General features: G+C 42.1%; 2 protein-coding genes across 4 annotated transcripts; one reads left to right on the plus strand and one right to left on the minus strand.

Moving 5' to 3' along the window:
* The first annotated feature begins 30 nt into the window (after positions 1 to 30).
* On the plus strand, positions 31 to 1502 carry trub1 (TruB pseudouridine (psi) synthase family member 1). The gene has a single exon (XM_038988350.1). It carries the CDS (start codon positions 64 to 66, stop codon positions 964 to 966), a length of 903 nt encoding a protein of 300 aa, XP_038844278.1. The 5' UTR covers positions 31 to 63; the 3' UTR covers positions 967 to 1502.
* A 3196-nt stretch (positions 1503 to 4698) lies between these two features.
* LOC120043796 (NACHT, LRR and PYD domains-containing protein 3-like) lies at positions 4699 to 16552 on the minus strand. Of its 3 annotated transcripts, XM_038988357.1 has the most exons (10): positions 16066 to 16552; positions 12389 to 12638; positions 11996 to 12057; positions 9053 to 9090; positions 8884 to 8917; positions 7012 to 8785; positions 6541 to 6885; positions 6218 to 6364; positions 5948 to 5994; positions 4699 to 5777 (listed from the first exon to the last, which is right to left on the minus strand). In XM_038988357.1, the coding sequence occupies exons 4-10, from the start codon at positions 9065 to 9067 to the stop codon at positions 5230 to 5232; spliced, it is 2910 nt and encodes a 969-aa protein (XP_038844285.1). In that variant the 5' UTR covers positions 9068 to 9090; positions 11996 to 12057; positions 12389 to 12638; positions 16066 to 16552; the 3' UTR covers positions 4699 to 5229. The 3 variants fall into 3 exon arrangements, with proteins under 3 accessions (XP_038844285.1, XP_038844283.1, XP_038844284.1); XM_038988355.1 differs by lacking the exons at positions 11996 to 12057; positions 12389 to 12638; positions 16066 to 16552 and adding an exon at positions 9221 to 9733; XM_038988356.1 differs by lacking the exons at positions 11996 to 12057; positions 12389 to 12638; positions 16066 to 16552 and having other exon boundaries at positions 9053 to 9195.
* Positions 16553 to 16761: the final 209 nt, after the last annotated feature.

Below are 16761 nucleotides of genomic sequence, written 5' to 3' on the forward strand. Positions count from 1 at the left end.
ACGGAAGTGTTTTCAGTTAAAATTGCGTCATCAACTCGCGCCTCATTGTTTTGGAAAGCAAGCATGGCTGGTACAGTAACTGGCGTAGCTGTGCCTAAACATTCTTTATCAAAACTACAATCTTTAAATGGACTGTTTGCCATTTATAAAAAGGAAGGACCTACGTCTGCTGATGTTTTAAACTCATTAAAAGAGGCACTCCTCAAAGAGGCAGGTGTGAAAGATCCTAATCCCAGAAAAAGGAAGAAGCAAGCTCTGAAAATGGGGCATGGCGGGACTCTGGACAGCGCAGCCTCTGGTGTGCTCGTTGTTGGGATTGGAAATGGAACAAAGATGCTTAGTACAATGCTTGCTGGTTCAAAGAAATACATGGCTGTTGGAGAGTTGGGAAAAGCAACAGACACCCTTGACGCCACAGGCAAGGTGGTTCATGAGAAGCTCTATGATCACATTACCAGGGAAGCCTTTGAGGAGAAGTTGAAGCAGTTCACTGGGGACATCATGCAGGTTCCTCCACTGTACTCTGCGCTGAAAAAGGATGGCAAGCGTCTTTCTGTCCTGCTGAAGCAAGGCCACGAGGTGGAAGCCAAACCTGCACGGCCGGTCACAGTGTATAACCTGTCGTTGCAGGACTTCACTCCCCCTCTCTTCACTCTTGATGTTGAATGCGGTGGTGGATTTTATATCAGAAGCTTGGTGGACGACCTGGGAAAAGCACTCTCGTCGTGTGCCCACGTGAGGAAGCTGATCCGGACCAAACAGGGTCAGTTTACCCTTGACGACCACACGCTGAAGGAGGAACACTGGACACTGCAGCACATCGTTCAGTCCATGCAGCCCTGTCCCGGGTCAGAGGTCACCAATGAGGATGGCACAAAACCAAGCCCAAACCTGGGGGTTAAACGGGCCACGAACGCCCAGGTGAAGGGGGATAAGAATGGCAAAGATGAAAAGGGGGAGTTATAACCCTCCCCCAAAGTCACAATGTCCCCTCTATATGAGAGCCTGAGGCAGCGTTATGGTTCTCTGCCCCTCCCCGGAAGTGTACAATTGTTCACTCCCTCTCATGCATGTAAAAGCATTGGTTTGGTGCAAGCATGGCTGGTGGGAATTTACAACATATTCCTCATGCCAGTCGATTCTTTGGCAGAAGCCAGTTGAACCAGTCCCTGCACTGTTACATGCATAATTTTTGTTGATGTGTGTATTACTAGAATATGATATCGTCATTGGAATTGACCGAAGACAATTTAATGTTTTTTGCTTATTTAATCTATAAAGTAATTTAGCATTTTTAAATATTGGTTTTATTTTGTTGAACTGTCTTATTTTGTCATGCATTTTGAGGTTTTGTTTTTGAATATTGTTACAATCAAAGATCTCTACACCATCTAGTGTTGGCACAAGATAAGACATGGAAGCAACTTGAAATGTAACTCCCATACCTTTCTAATTGACAGCAGTGCATGTCAGAATTAATAAACAACAAAAGTCTCCACTTATTTTTGTTGTTAGTTTTTTGCAGATGTTTTGTTGTAAACACAGATGGTGTTTCTCGTATTTAGGTCATTATAACCTAGTAATGTTTGGTTTTCTTAGCATTGGGCCCCCAAGAAGCCTTGCACATATGAAGTTGCTAGAGAGCACATTCAAATCTGCAATAAGACATTGGTTAAGTTCAATCCACTGTACATTTATTTGAGGATACTACACTGAATAAAAATAAAAACGTAAAGTGCTGGTCCCATGTTTCATGAGCTGAAATAAAGATCACAGACATTTTCCATATGCACAAAAAGCTTATTTCAGTCCAATTTTGTGCACAAATTTGTTTACATCCCTGTTAGTGAGCATTTCTCCTTTGCCAAGATAATCCATCCACCTGACAGGTGTGGCATATCAAGAAGCTGATTAAACAGCACGATCATTACACAGGTGCACCTTGTGCAGGGGACAATAAAAGGCCACTAAAATGTACAGTTTTGTCACACAACACAATGCCACAGATTACTTACATTTTGAGGGAGTGTGCAATTGACATGCTGACTGAGGAATGTCCACCAGAGCTGTTGCCAGATAATTTAATGTTAATATCTCTACCATAAGCTGCCTCCAACGTTGTTTTCGAGAATTTGGCAGTACGTCCAACCGGCCTCACAACCGCAGACCACGTGTAACCACGCCAGACAAGGAACACCACATCCGGCTTCTTCACCTGCGGGATCATCTGAGACCAGCCACCTGGACAGCTGATGAAACTGTGGGTTTGCACAACTGAATAATTTTTGCACAGTCAGAAACCGTCTCAGGGAAGCTCATCTGTGTGCTCGTCTTCCTCACCAGGGTCATGACCTGACTGCAGTTTGACGTCGTGACCAACTTCAGTGGGCAAATGCTCACCTTCGATTGCAAATGGCGTGCTGGAGAAGTGTGCTCTTCATGGATGAATCCCGTTTTCAACTGTGCTAGGAGGATGGCAGACGTTTGGGGCGAGCAGGCTGCTTATGTCAATGTTGTGAACAGAGTGCCCCATGGTGGCGGTGGGGTTATGGTATGGGCTGACATAAACTACGGACAATGAACACAATTGCATATTATCTATGGCAATTTGAATGCACAGAGATACCGTGATGAGATCCTGAGGCCCATTGTCATGCCATTCAACCTGTCGCCATCACCTCATGTTTCAGCATGATAATGTATGGCCCCATGTCGCAAGGATCTGTACACAATTCCTGGAAGCTGAAAATGTCCTAGTTTTTCCATGGCTTACATACTCACCAGAAATGTCACCCATTGAGCATGTTTGGGATGTCCTGGATCGACAAGTATGACAGCGTGTTCCAGTTCCCGCCAATATACAGCAATTTCGCACAGCCATTGAAGAGTAGGACAACATTCCACAGGCTACAATCAACAGCCTGATCCACTCTACGCAAAGGAGATGTGTTGCGCTGCATGAGGCAAATGGTGGTCACACCAGATACGGACTGATTTTCTGATCCACGCCCCTACCTTTTCTTTAAGCTATCTGTGACCAACAGACACATATCAGTCTTCCCAGTCATGTAAAGTCCATTGACTAGAGCCTAATTTATTTATTTCAATTGTCTGATTTCCTTATATGAACTGTAACTCAGTAAAAATCTTTTAAATTGCTGCATGCCGCGTTTAAATTTTTGTTCAGTGTTTTTAAAAATGCAACTATTTATTAAATCCATGTGGAGAAGGAGTCTCATTTCAGCAAGTGCATTTTCGTTCATGTTCCCAATCGTTGCCGCCTCTCCTCGATTACCTTTGACCTTTTTCAAAAGGAGGTGAGAGGACACAGGAGTTGAGCAAATCCAATTGAGAAAAGGCCAGTGTTCCAGAAACATGGCAGAAGTCACATGATGATCCACCTCCAGGGGTAAACCCAATCTCTCCTTGAATTAAACACAAAAACTGTTATAAGTGAGAAGTAGGTCAATAGTTCAATTCTATTCTCCAAAAGGAAGTGGACTTATTAGTATTCATTCTGACATGTACTGCTGTCAGTTAGAAAAGTCTTGAGTTACACATTTCAAGTTGCTTCCATGTCTCATCTTGTACTAACATTACATAGTGTAGAGGCCTTCAGAAGTAAACCTCAAAATGCATGAAAACAATTAGATATATTACAATTCAACAACATTTTAAAATACTAAATCTATTATTTCATTTAGAAACTTAGTAAAAAAAAAAGAAAAATGAATGTAACATTCAATTCTTTAGTCTTCAGTCAATTCCAATGACATGTGGTAATGGTGGAAAACAGGTTGCTATATAATATGTTCTAGTAATATACACATCCATAAATGATGCCTGTAACAGGGCAGGGACTGGCTTCAACTGGCTTTGTAATAGAGAGGATGGTTCAACAGCAAGGTAGGAGAGGATGCATTAACGAAATGGATTTTATTTGACAGTTAAAAAAAAAAAACGCAGTACATACTGTACATTTTAAGAAACGTGACAAGGATATCACCTAAAAAGTAAGAATTATTTCCATTGTCGTCCCTAATGCGCATGGTGCAAAAATATTACATAGATACAGATACTTCTACCCCCAAGCCATAAGACTGCTGAACAATTCATAAAAATCGCCACCGGACACTCGCTGTTTGTTTGTTACCTATGCATAGTCACTTCACCCCCACCTACATGTACAGATTACCTCAACTAGCCTGTACCCCTGCACACTGACTCGGTACCGGTGCCCCCTGTATATGGCCTTGTTGTTATTCTTATTGTGTTAAGTAAGCATTTCACGGTTACAGCCCGAATTAAACATTGTGTTACAGCCTGATTAAATTGAGATTGTGTTGCTGATCTACACACAATACCCCATAATGTCAAAGTGGAATTTCATTTTTAGACATTAACAAATTAATAAAAAATGAAATGCTGAAATGTCTAGTCAAAAAGTATTCAACCCATTTGTTATGGCAAGCCTAAATTAGTTCAGGAGTAAAAATGCACTTAACAAATCACATAAGTTGCATGGACTCATTCTGTGCTCAATAATAGTGGTTAACATGATTTTTGAATGACTGTCTAGAAATGATCAACAACCAACTTGACAGAGCTTGAAGAATTTTAAGAAGAAAAATATTGTACAAGTCGGGTGTGCAAAGCTCTTAGAGACTTACCCAAAAATACTCACAGCTGTAATCACTGCCAAAGGTGTTTCTAACGTGTATTGACTCAGGGTGGTGAATATTTATCTAATCAAGATATATTCGTTTTTTATTTGTAATAAATGTTTGAATTTTTTCTACCACTTTGGTATTATAGTTTTTTTTTTTATTGTCATTGACCAAAAATTACAATTAAATCCATTTTAATCCTACTTTTAACACAACAAAATGTGGAAAAAGTCAAGGGGTGTGAATACCTTCCGAAGGCACAGACAAAGTTTTGTTCAATTGTTTGATCATTAGCCAGCTTTTGACATTCTTCTAAAATTAAGTTATGGTCAGTATGGCTATACAGGACATTATTTTACATTCTTTGTTCACAAAATATAACAAGAGGAATAAAGTGGAGATACAACATAACAGTATTGCAAACCCGTGGGCTATTCTGTGCTCAAGTATACTACATTAGCTTAGCACCTACGTATGACCACAAACTTTTCTATAACCCCTCTCCCTCCCCACCCAGTGGCACATATACTTTCTGAAAGACGATGCTTAGATGTACTGTAGGCTATTTGACTATGAGAGAAATGGTTGATGTTGGGGATTGAAGTCTAAGCCCAAGATAAAGAGGCTCAGTGAATGTGGTGTGGAATGCGTACAGGTGGGTCCGTTTGTCAGACTCAGAGGAGATGTTGTAGAAGGACAGGATGCCGGCCGGCCAGTCCAGAAATACCCCTATTCTATAGGACTCATTTGATTTGATTTCAGGGAGCCTTAAGTTGTGAATCTTGTTTTTATGCTGGGCATGAAACTTATCCTTTGAGGCATACAAAGTCCAAGAAACAGCATTCCGTCCTAGGATTACATTGTCACCGGCTCCTTTCCTCTCTAACTGCTTGTAGGCCATGCCTATATGTACGTCGTGTAGACACTCAACCTCCAGGTAATGACGCCCACAGAGTCCCTCCTTGCACAGCACCTGGTTGCATTTATCAAACCTCTCGTCGGTGATGGGATAGTGCTTCTCCTTCCTCTGGCGCGTCACCTTCCTGTTCCCCTCAGACAGGGACAGGAAAACATTTACTGTGCTGGGGTCTAGTGTGACCTCACTGGCATCTGAAATTTGTAGATTAGAAGTTTCAGTTACTTGCTACACAACCTTTGCGATCAACCTTGACACTATTATAAATTGGTACATAGTCCTCCTATATGCCAAATATTCTACAGAGACCACTGTGAATCACTGTGTTCATAAAGGTGAGAATGATAAATGGACATTTACTCACATTTCTGCAGACCTGGTTTATTCCTGCTCTCTCCTCCGTGGTCCATGCTGGAAAACACACAAAATAAAGAGGTATTAATGAAAGCCTAGAAAAGCTCACACTACTCAGGGGATGCAGTATAATAACACTAGGATGTAACAAGGCTCATATGTAGAAGGTTGAATTAGTTTAATTAAATCGTTTCATTGTTAAAGTTCTAATCTCTCAATGTTTAGCTCTACTCATATTTTATTCAGAGACACGTTTGTCTTGTTACTCAATCTAACTCACTTCAGCTGAAGCGGGAAATCCAAGTCAACGGTTCTGAGGGGATTGTAGCTCAGATCCAGCTCTTTCATCTGGAAGCATTCTGACCTCAAAGCTATGGCCAGGACAGAGGACACATCCTCAGGCAATGTGATCAAACAGCCAGATAGCCTGTAAATGAGAATAGGAAAAATAATTATGGAAAACATACAAATTTGTTTCACCATTAAAACTAGAAACATTGAACATTGAAGAGCCATCTATATCCATAGGTCAGCACAGTGATCAGCACAGAGATGAACCCCTTCTAAATGTGTCATTGTCTTATTCGGTAGTGATGTACATACCTCAGTGCTTGCAGCTTGCAACGCGTGTGGAGGGCAAAAGCAAGCAACTCTGCCCCCGGGTCCCCAAGGTCATTGCAGCTGAGGTCCAAGTTCAGAAGTTTTGAGGTGGGACAAGTCAGCACTTCGCAGATTGCCTTGACACCGCCAACTCCCACATGATTGTGTCTGAGGTTCAGGGTTTCCACCTTGCAGTTGGGGTTCCGCAGCCCACAGCAGAGGCGGATCACCCCTTCATCTCCCAGGTTGTTGTGTCCCAGGTCCAAGACTGTAAGATGGGAATTCTCAGACTGAAGAACTGAGGCTACAGTTTTACACTCCAGTGCTGTGATGTCACAAAAGTTGAGTCTGTGAAAAAGATTGAGTTTATAATTGCCATTCAACTTTTCAATTTATACTGTACGTGAAAAAATAAAATAAAAAAATGTACTTGTGCAATATAAACATGCTACACAAATAGTGAGTGATACTTACAATGCTCTAGTGCAAGACAGCAAAGCAGGAGCCAGTCTGCGAAAAGCTTCCTCAGAAGTTTTGTTATTCCTGAAGTCAAACTCTTCAGGCTTCTCTGACATAATGAACATATATGCCAGGAGAGAACACTGAAATGGAGTTGGCGGTGTGTCTGAAGGCGAGACTTGGTTGTTGTCATTCTGTAGAATGGTGTGGTCCTTCAGCTGAAGCAGACAGTGGATCAGGTTGATGCATCTCTCTGGAGAAAGGTCCTTCCTTTTCAACATCTTGATATATCCGATTAACTTTTTGTTGCATTCTGAACCGCTGGTTGTTTTTCCCAGAATGTCTTGAAGGATTGCCCGGCTGGAGTCGTGAGAGATCCCGAAAAGGAAGCGTGTGAAAAGGTCCAGGTGTCCATTTTGACTATCTAATGCACTGTCCAGAGCACCTTTGAGAAAATCTAACAAAGTGCCCCCTTTCCTCTTTTTGATTAAGGCTTTCACTGAGTCAATCCTGCCATTTTCAAATTCATGAAATGCGTACAGAGCAGCAAAGAACTCCTGAACACTCAAGTGTACAAAACAATACACTTTCGTGAGATCCATTCCATGGCCTAATTCTACAAGTTCTGTACACAGGCCAGGGCATGTAGCAGCTTCCATGACACTAATACCACAGTTTGTCAAGTCCTGTTCTGTAAAGAGCACATTTTGACTTTCCAGGTTCTGATATGCTAGCTTTCCTAATTTCAAAATGATGTCTTTGGTTGACATCAAAGGATGTTGTTTCCCCTGTGTTGGTCCATGCTTCTCGAAACTAATTCTTGTTTGGATCTTAATGTAATGCATGTACATTTCAGAGAGGGTTGTGGGCAAAGATCGCAGCTTTGGCCCGCTCTTGTTGTCTTTACTCAGTATATCCTGAAGCACAGTTACTGCCATCCAGCAGAACACCGGTACATGGCACATGATGTAGAGGCTCCGGGTTGCTTTTATGTCTGAGATGATGAGGCTGGCCATCTCTGGATCTCTGATGCGTTTCCTGAAGTACTCGTCCTTTTGATCGTCATTGAACCCTCTGATCTCTGTAACTCGATGACAATACTCTCTAGGGATCTGATTGGCCGCTACTGGACGGGAGGTTATCCAGAGGAGAGCCCCAGGGAGAAGACGGCCAGTGATGAGGTTTGTAAGCAAAACGTCCAGTGAAGCGGACTCAGACACATCAGATATCAGCCTGTTTTCAATTTCATCAAACTCTAGTGGCAGTTGGCTCTCATCCAGGCCGTCAAGGATGAACAAAACCTTATGTTCATCATACATCTTCCTAACGTTTACGTCTTTAAGTTCAGGGTAGAAGATCTGAAGAAGTCCATGCAGACTGTACGGGCCTTTTCTCAAATTCAGCTTCCGGAAAGATAGGAGGAATAGAAAATCTAGATCTTGATTCTCTTTTCCATCTGCCCAGTCCAAGTTGAGCTTCTGAGCTGCCACAGTTTTCCCAATGCCAGCGATTCCCTTTGTCATCACACATCTGATAGTTTCGTCTTCGGCAGGCTTAAAGAGATCTTGGCATTTTATGACAGAGGCCTCAGAGTAGTCTTTGAGGTGTGCCGTCTCGGCCTGCCACACCTCGTGTTCCTTATTGATGCTGGTAGAATCACAGGTGACAATGTACAACTCTGTGTAGACCTTGTTAAGGACTGATGTGCTTTGGGTTTCAATACCCTCTAGTATCCTTTCAGACCTCATCTTCTGGTATTTTTTGATCTCGTCTCTGATGCGAAGGATGTCTTCAAAAAGAGCAAAATAAATAAATATAAAACAAGTGTTATTTTGGGTGAAATTAGTCTGTTTTTCTGCTCTGGGATAACAACTGAATTTGACTTACTCCGTTTCTCCTTGCTCTGGTCATACACTGGCATCTACAGGAATTAGCAAAACAGACATTTAGATTTCAAATACCCTTTCAAATACAGTGTTTCAATAACATATAGATTTAATGCTGGCAACAGTCCATAATCGTATAAAGATTGTCTATAAGAAATCCCATTCATTACCTGCTGGTCAATCATCTCCCCTCCAGGGTGCACATGGTCTAGAGAGAAATTACATTTCATAAACATCACAATAAACTAGGGTAGCAGAGCAACTTACAAAGATGCATACAATTTATAAACAGTGATCCACCCATGTTTTTCCCCAAAAGTCCTGACACCTTCTCTCACCATAAATATTTGTGATACAATTTAAATGCACGTCCTTTTTAAATGAACACCCTGTTAGCATTGGTGCATTAACGTTGCTTCTATTAGTTGCGGTGTTTGAACACCGAGTGCCACTTGGCATTGCATCGAGTGGTCCTCCAGCGTGGTTGGCCTTAGACAGAGGTGTCACATCCATCAAATTGGGTGTGTAGGGAAAGAAACAATAACAGATTAGCCTCGTCACCCCATACCATAGAGATGTACTAGACAGCTCATCTTCTATCTTCAACTTCTGTGACAACATGGCCAGAGCCATTGCGGGTTTTCTTTACTTCTATGACTGTAGTGACACTTCATAAATAAACTGAATAGGATCATACCACCACCTACTGTGCTGGAGTATAGCTGCATACTGTGCTGCAGTGTGTTTAGTCTAAACAGGTACAGAGCCAAGGTTGGTGATTTACTGCCACCTACACAGTTACAGAATGTTCACGCAGTAGTATAATTAATTGGCTGATCCCTCCTGCTGACCTGAATGGAATCTTATGATCCCTCCTGCTGACCTGAATGGAATTCTATGATCCCTCCTGCTGACCTGAATGGAATTCTATGATCCCTCCTGCTGACCTGAATGGAATCTTATGATCCCTCCTGCTGACCTGAATGGAATCTTATGATCCCTCCTGCTGACCTGAATGGAATTCTATGATCCTTCCTGCTGACCTGAATGGAATCTTATGATCCCTCCTGCTGACCTGAATGGAATCTTATGATCCCTCCTGCTGACCTGAATGGAATCTTATGATCCCTCCTGCTGACCTGAATGGAATCTTATGATCCCTCCTGCTGACCTGAATGGAATCTTATGATCCCTCCTGCTGACCTGAATGGAATTCTATGATCCCTCCTGCTGACCTGAATGGAATCTTATGATCCCTCCTGCTGACCTGAATGGAATTCTATGATCCCTCCTGCTGACCTGAATGGAATCTTATGATCCCTCCTGCTGACCTGAATGGAATCCTATGATCCCTCCTGCTGACCTGAATGGAATCTTATGATCCCTCCTGCTGACCTGAATGGAATCCTATGATCCCTCCTGCTGACCTGAATGGAATCTTATGATCCCTCCTGCTGACCTGAATGGAATTCTATGATCCCTCCTGCTGACCTGAATGGAATTCTATGATCCCTCCTGCTGACCTGAATGGAATCTTATGATCCCTCCTGCTGACCTGAATGGAATCTTATGATCCCTCCTGCTGACCTGAATGGAATTCTATGATCCCTCCTGCTGACCTGAATGGAATCCTATGATCCTTCCTGCTGACCTGAATGGAATTCTATGATCCCTCCTGCTGACCTGAATGGAATCCTATGATCCCTCCTGCTGACCTGAATGGAATCTTATGATCCCTCTTGCTGACCTGAAGGGAATTCTATGATCCTTCCTGCTGACCTGAAGGGAATTCTATGATCCTTCCTGCTGACCTGAATGGAATTCTATGATCCCTCCTGCTGACCTGAATGGAATCCTATGATCCCTCCTGCTGACCTGAAGGGAATTCTATGATCCCTCCTGCTGACCTGAAGGGAATTCTATGACCCTCCTGCTGACCTGAATGGAATTCTATGATCCTTCCTGCTGACCTGAATGGAATCCTATGATCCCTCCTGCTGACCTGAATGGAATCCTATGATCCCTCCTGCTGACCTGAATGGAATTCTATGAACCCTCCTGCTGACCTGAATGGAATTCTATGAACCCTCCTGCTGACCTGAATGGAATCCTATGATCCCTCCTGCTGACCTGAATGGAATCTTATGATCCCTCCTGCTGACCTGAATGGAATCCTATGCTCCCTCCTGCTGACCTGAATGGAATTCTATGATCCCTCCTGCTGACCTGAATGGAATTCTATGATCCCTCCTGCTGACCTGAATGGAATCCTATGATCCCTCCTGCTGACCTGAATGGAATTCTATGATCCCTCCTGCTGACCTGAATGGAATTCTATGATCCTTCCTGCTGACCTGAATGGAATTCTATGATCCTTCCTGCTGACCTGAATGGAATTCTATGATCCTTCCTGCTGACCTGAATGGAATTCTATGAACCCTCCTGCTGACCTGAATGGAATTCTATGATCCCTCCTGCTGACCTGAATGGAATCCTATGATCCCTCCTGCTGACCTGAATGGAATTCTATGATCCCTCCTGCTGACCTGAATGGAATCCTATGATCCCTCCTGCTGACCTGAATGGAATTCTATGATCCCTCCTGCTGACCTGAATGGAATTCTATGATCCCTCCTGCTGACCTGAATGGAATCCTATGATCCCTCCTGCTGACCTGAATGGAATTCTATGATCCCTCCTGCTGACCTGAATGGAATCTTATGATCCCTCCTGCTGACCTGAATGGAATTCTATGATCCCTCCTGCTGACCTGAATGGAATCTTATGATCCCTCCTGCTGACCTGAATGGAATCTTATGAACCCTCCTGTTGACCTGAATGGAATTCTATGAACCCTCCTGTTGACCTGAATGGAATTCTATGATCCCTCCTGTTGACCTGAATGGAATCCTATGATCCCTCCTGTTGACCTGAATGGAATCGTATGATCCCTCCTAACCCATACCAAGCCCCACCCAGTTGACTGCTCAAAATGGTGAAAGCATCAATGGCACTGCCAATGAACAGAAAACAAAACGATGTCCCATACACATCTATAGGAACGTTCAGAATCACTGTAGCTGGAAAGAACACATCTAAAAAAGCTCCATTACCTGTTGGTCATCCATCTCTACCTCGATGGGAGTTATTGTCGGAATCTCCTCGCTCTCAATGCCTGTGGAGGAAAGGCGTATATCTTTGGTGAATCATTTAACATTGACTAGAGAGATTAGGGGCCTTTTTTGGACCAAGATTAAGTCCATAAAATACAGAAAACACTGCATATAGGTCATCAAATTCACTGTTGTAATACAATGCACACGCAGATATTTTATTGTGAGGGGAGTTTACCGGGTATGTCATTCCATAAACAATTATGCTTACATCTTTATAAGAAAATAAATGCTACTGAGTAAATACTATAATCAAGACTAAGCCCAAATCCCTCCTTTACTCCTGTGTGAACTCATACATTTGCGTTATTGAGTATTAATGCCTATACTCACCTTGTTGACTTCGTCTCCGTTTACTCCGATATTTACTGTCTTTTAGAAGTGAGGACACAATGTGACTGGTCTTTTTTCCATATTTCTTCATCAGTACTGCCACAATGTCTTTCACTCCCATCATCTTAACACTCTTATCATCCATCTTCCGACACAGATGGCGTTGAAATCGTCTGAACTTCTTCGACTTCAACATTTTCAGTTTGGCCCTGACCTCTGCTTTGACCCGTTTGTAAATACTTGCTGACATCTGAAAAACACAATAAATAAAAATCATTTAGAATGCATGCACAGTCTGGTTCACAGGACCTTTAAATCCCCCATGAACATAAAAATATTACTGTCAGTGGACTACATTAAAGCCCGACAACTATTAAAGCACTCCTCCACAATGACCGTATTAGTTGGGTCAGTGATGACCGTATTAGTTGGGTCGTGATCATAACACAGACTGATGTCCACAATAGCCAGATCAAAGCATTATTTTTTCCGATGTCAATTTAATTGCAAAATGTAAGGCCGTAACACTGACATGAGATGTATGCATAACTGTCTTGATTAACTAGCACTTGTATTCCGCCTTGCTAGCTTCGCCCTAATGTGGATGCTAGCAAGCACGCTAGGTATTGCTAGTTATCAATAGCCAATCCAGCAGCTGCTGGATGCTAAAGTGACCTTCGATTGGTCAATAGCGCCGCGATATCGCAGAGTATTTGCATAAAGTTCAGCTTTCCCCAACGTTGGTCCCACCCTGTTCACGTCGCCCAACGGTCCTCCGCCCCACTTCACTTCCCTCCATTGAAAATGAATGGGGTGACAAAACAACGTAAAGCATCCACATATACAGAGTCTACAAACTGAGACCACCATCAGAAGGGGATGCAATTGCAGAACACGCACCTCAACAAAATTCCCAACAAACTCTGCGTACAAGTCCTTTATTCTATTGAAATGTGTTGACAGTTGGAGAAATTGTTTGAACCATGGTGAGAATTCTAAAAAAGACGGCCTATGAAAGCCAACGGTCTGATATTCTAGAACACTGCTGTGCAAATGGTACATGTTTAAAAGGCTCTGCATGGTCAATCCAACCTCTACATTGGCAGTAGAGGTCGACCGATTAATCGGAATGGCCGATTAATTAGGGCCGATTTCAAGTTTTCATAACAATCGGAAATCGGTATTTTTGGGCGCCAATTTTTTATATATACCTTTATTTAACTAGGCAAGTCAGTTAATAACAAACTCTTATTTTCAATGACGGCCTAGGAACAGTGGGTTAACTGCCTTGTTCAGGGGCAGAACGACAGATTTTCACCTTGTCAGCTCGGGGGATCCAATCGTGCAACCTTACAGTTAACTAGTCCAACGCAATAACGACCTGCCTCTCTCTCGTTGCACTCCACAAGGAGACTGATTGCCTGTTACGTGAATGCAGTAAGCCAAGGTAAGTTGCTAGCTAGCATTAAACTTATCTTATAAAAAACAATCAATCATAACCACTAGTTAACAACACATGGTTGATGATATTACTAGATATTATCTAGCGTGTCCTGCGTTGCATATAATCTGACTGAGCATACAAGTATCTAAGTATCTGACTGAGCGGTGGTAGGCAGAAGCTGGCACGTAAACATTCATTCAAACAGCACTTTCGTGCGTTTTGCCAGCAGCTCTTCGTTGTGTGTCAAGCGTTGCGCTGTTTATGACTTCAAGCCTATCAACTCCGGAAATGAGGCTTGGTTCGTGTGTTCCTGGTTCGAGCCCAGGGAGGAGCGAGGAGAGGGACGGAAGCTATACTGTTACACTTGCAATACTAAAGTGCCTATAAGAACATCCAATAGTCAAAGGTTAATGAAATACAAATGGTATAGAGAGAAATAGTCCTATAATTCCTATAATAACTACAACCTAAAACTTCTTACCTGGGAATATTGAAGACTCATGTTAAAAAGGAACCACCAGCTTTCATATGTTCTCACGTTCTGAGCAAGGAACTGAAACGTCAGCCACCCCACATAGCACATATTGCACTCTTACTTTCTTCTCCAACACTTTGTTTTTGCATTATTTAAACCAAATTGAACATGTTTCATTATTTACTTGAGGCTAAATTGATTTTATTGATGTATTATATTAAGTTAAAATAAGTGTACATTCAGTATTGTTGTAATTGTCATTATTACAAATAAATAAATAAAAACGGCCGATTAATTGGTATCGGCTTTTTTGGTCCTCCAATAATCGGTATCGGCGTTGAAAAATCATAATCGGTCGACCTCTAGTTGGCAGTGCAGCATTCATACTTCTGGCTCTCCCCGGAGCAGCAGAGCTGCTGTGAAGGAAGTGTGTTTGTGTTTATACAGGATCTCCCGCCCCCACCTACTGTCAACCAATCATGTCAATGCGGAGCTACACGGAGCCCTATGCATTGTTACAACATTTGGGAAGTGCACAGCAATGCGGTACAGAGCTCAATTTGGCCTCTACGTGCCTTTGGAGGCTCCACAATTGTGTCACCCTCCATACGGAGCCTCCGATCACATTTTCAGATTAAGCATATTAGGTCAATCTGATGTCTGCATTGGACTTGCAGCATTTACAGTGATATGGCCTCTGCAGAAGTCAGGGCATTCATACTTCTTGTGCTTCGCCTTGCAGAGCTGTTGTGAAGGAAGTTGTCAAGGAATTTTTTTTTTTTTTATAGAGGTCCTCACGCCCCTCACCTGGCATCAACCAATAATGTCAATGCGGAGCTATACCGAGCCCTCCACATTGTTACAACATTTGAGAGGCGCCTGCACAGTGATACTATGCTCAAATTGGCCTCTGCCTGCCTCCCGAAGCTACGAAATTGTATCACACCATCCAATCACATTAAAGATAAAGCATAAATTGGATTACTCATGCCATTTATCTGGATAGGCAGAGATGTATGAATTACTTCTGTGATTTAATGTAATGTAAAAAAATTATGTAATTACAACAACTACTTAAAACCTAATGAAGTGTAATTTCATATCAGTTGTTCATTGATGAGACACTTTTATTATTTCCCCCTCCTACCAGAAATGGGCGTGTCGACGGAAGAGAAGATTTGAAAGCCCGGGCTTTTGAAATGGCGGCAAACTTTGATAGGTTGCTGAATCTCAATGTCTTGGAGTGCACTGGAGAATGTAGCCTGCAGCCTCATATTCTGAACCAAATCAACTATGCTTTTAGGACTACTCTAATGGACAGTTCAAGCGAGTCTCAGAAGCCTTGTACACGTTTTAATGTCGACTAATGGAACTAAAGGATTAATTTCAATAAAGAGTTGTTCCATTTGCTCCCCCACTTCCGTGTTCACTGTAAGGATGATATTTTCTTGGTTCACTGCGACATTTTACTTGACCGTTTCGTAGGCAATAGCAACAATAATCCATTGATAAATCAAGAATTAGCTCGAATCCAAACTTAATCCTCACACTAGCGCACAAGTTACCACAAACAGACTAAAAAAACAAATAGTCTAGTATTATTGTAGTTTGTAGGCTACTGTAACAGTGCACCATTCGCGTCAAATGCAAGGATAGTGGTAGGTGCATTCCTACAGCCAATGCATTTCAGACAGTAGCCTAAATTAACGACAAAAAGTCATTTTATTATCATACATGTTAAAAGGGTTAGCATCCTACCTTCAGATTTGATGATTTCTCAAATCGTTTGTCTCTGCTGCTGTTTCAATCAACAACAAAAAATGTCCATTCACAGGTTTGTCTGTCTGCGTTGTTTTTTCTTCAACTGTCTCGAATTATCTCGACTAAATACCAAATCAATTGGCTTAAAGTGATAAAAACTACCGTGGCTACATAATTCTACGGAAAAGCACATGCGTTTTATGGTTTCTTTCTGCAGAAACCAATGGTAATGTGTCGCCTTCGGTATCAATAGAACTGCCTCCTCGTTGTGTGGGTGGAGTGTGAAAGTCAGTCCCTCCCTTCCCTCATTCTCAGAAAATTGCATTTATTAAGTAATACATTTGTTCCCCGTTGAAAGCAGGCGTTTAAAAAGAATAATAAAGAAATATAAAAGTGTGTATATATATATATATATACAGTTGAAGTCGGAAGTTTACATACACTTAGGTTGGAGTCATTAAAACTCGTTTTTCAACCACTCCACAAATTTCTTGTTAGCAAACTATAGTTTTGGCAAGTCGGTTAGGACATCTACTTTGTGCATGACAGTCATTTTTCCAACAATTGTTTACAGACAGATTATTTCACAATTCCAGTGGGTCAGAAGTTTACATACACTAAGTTATTTCAAGTTGACTGTGCCTTTAAACAGCTTGGAAAATGCCAGAAAATGATGTCATGGCTTCTGATATG

Source organism: Salvelinus namaycush, chromosome 3, assembly GCF_016432855.1.
Source record: "Salvelinus namaycush isolate Seneca chromosome 3, SaNama_1.0, whole genome shotgun sequence".
Taxonomy (NCBI): Eukaryota; Metazoa; Chordata; class Actinopteri; order Salmoniformes; family Salmonidae; genus Salvelinus; species Salvelinus namaycush.

Bases quoted from the DNA above. Each gene is read 5' to 3' on its own strand.
- LOC120043796 (XM_038988355.1), bottom strand. From the start codon at position 9,515: ATGGCTCTGGCCATGTTGTCACAGAAGTTGAAGATAGAAGATGAGCTG. The intron at 8,786-8,883 runs GTAAGTCAAATT...CTCTTTTTGAAG, and splicing joins CCAGAGCAAGGAGAAACGGA to ACATCCTTCGCATCAGAGAC. The intron at 5,995-6,217 runs GTGAGTTAGATT...TGTGTTTTCCAG, and splicing joins GATTTCCCGCTTCAGCTGAA to CATGGACCACGGAGGAGAGA.
- trub1 (XM_038988350.1), top strand. From the start codon at position 64: ATGGCTGGTACAGTAACTGGCGTAGCTGTGCCTAAACATTCTTTATCA.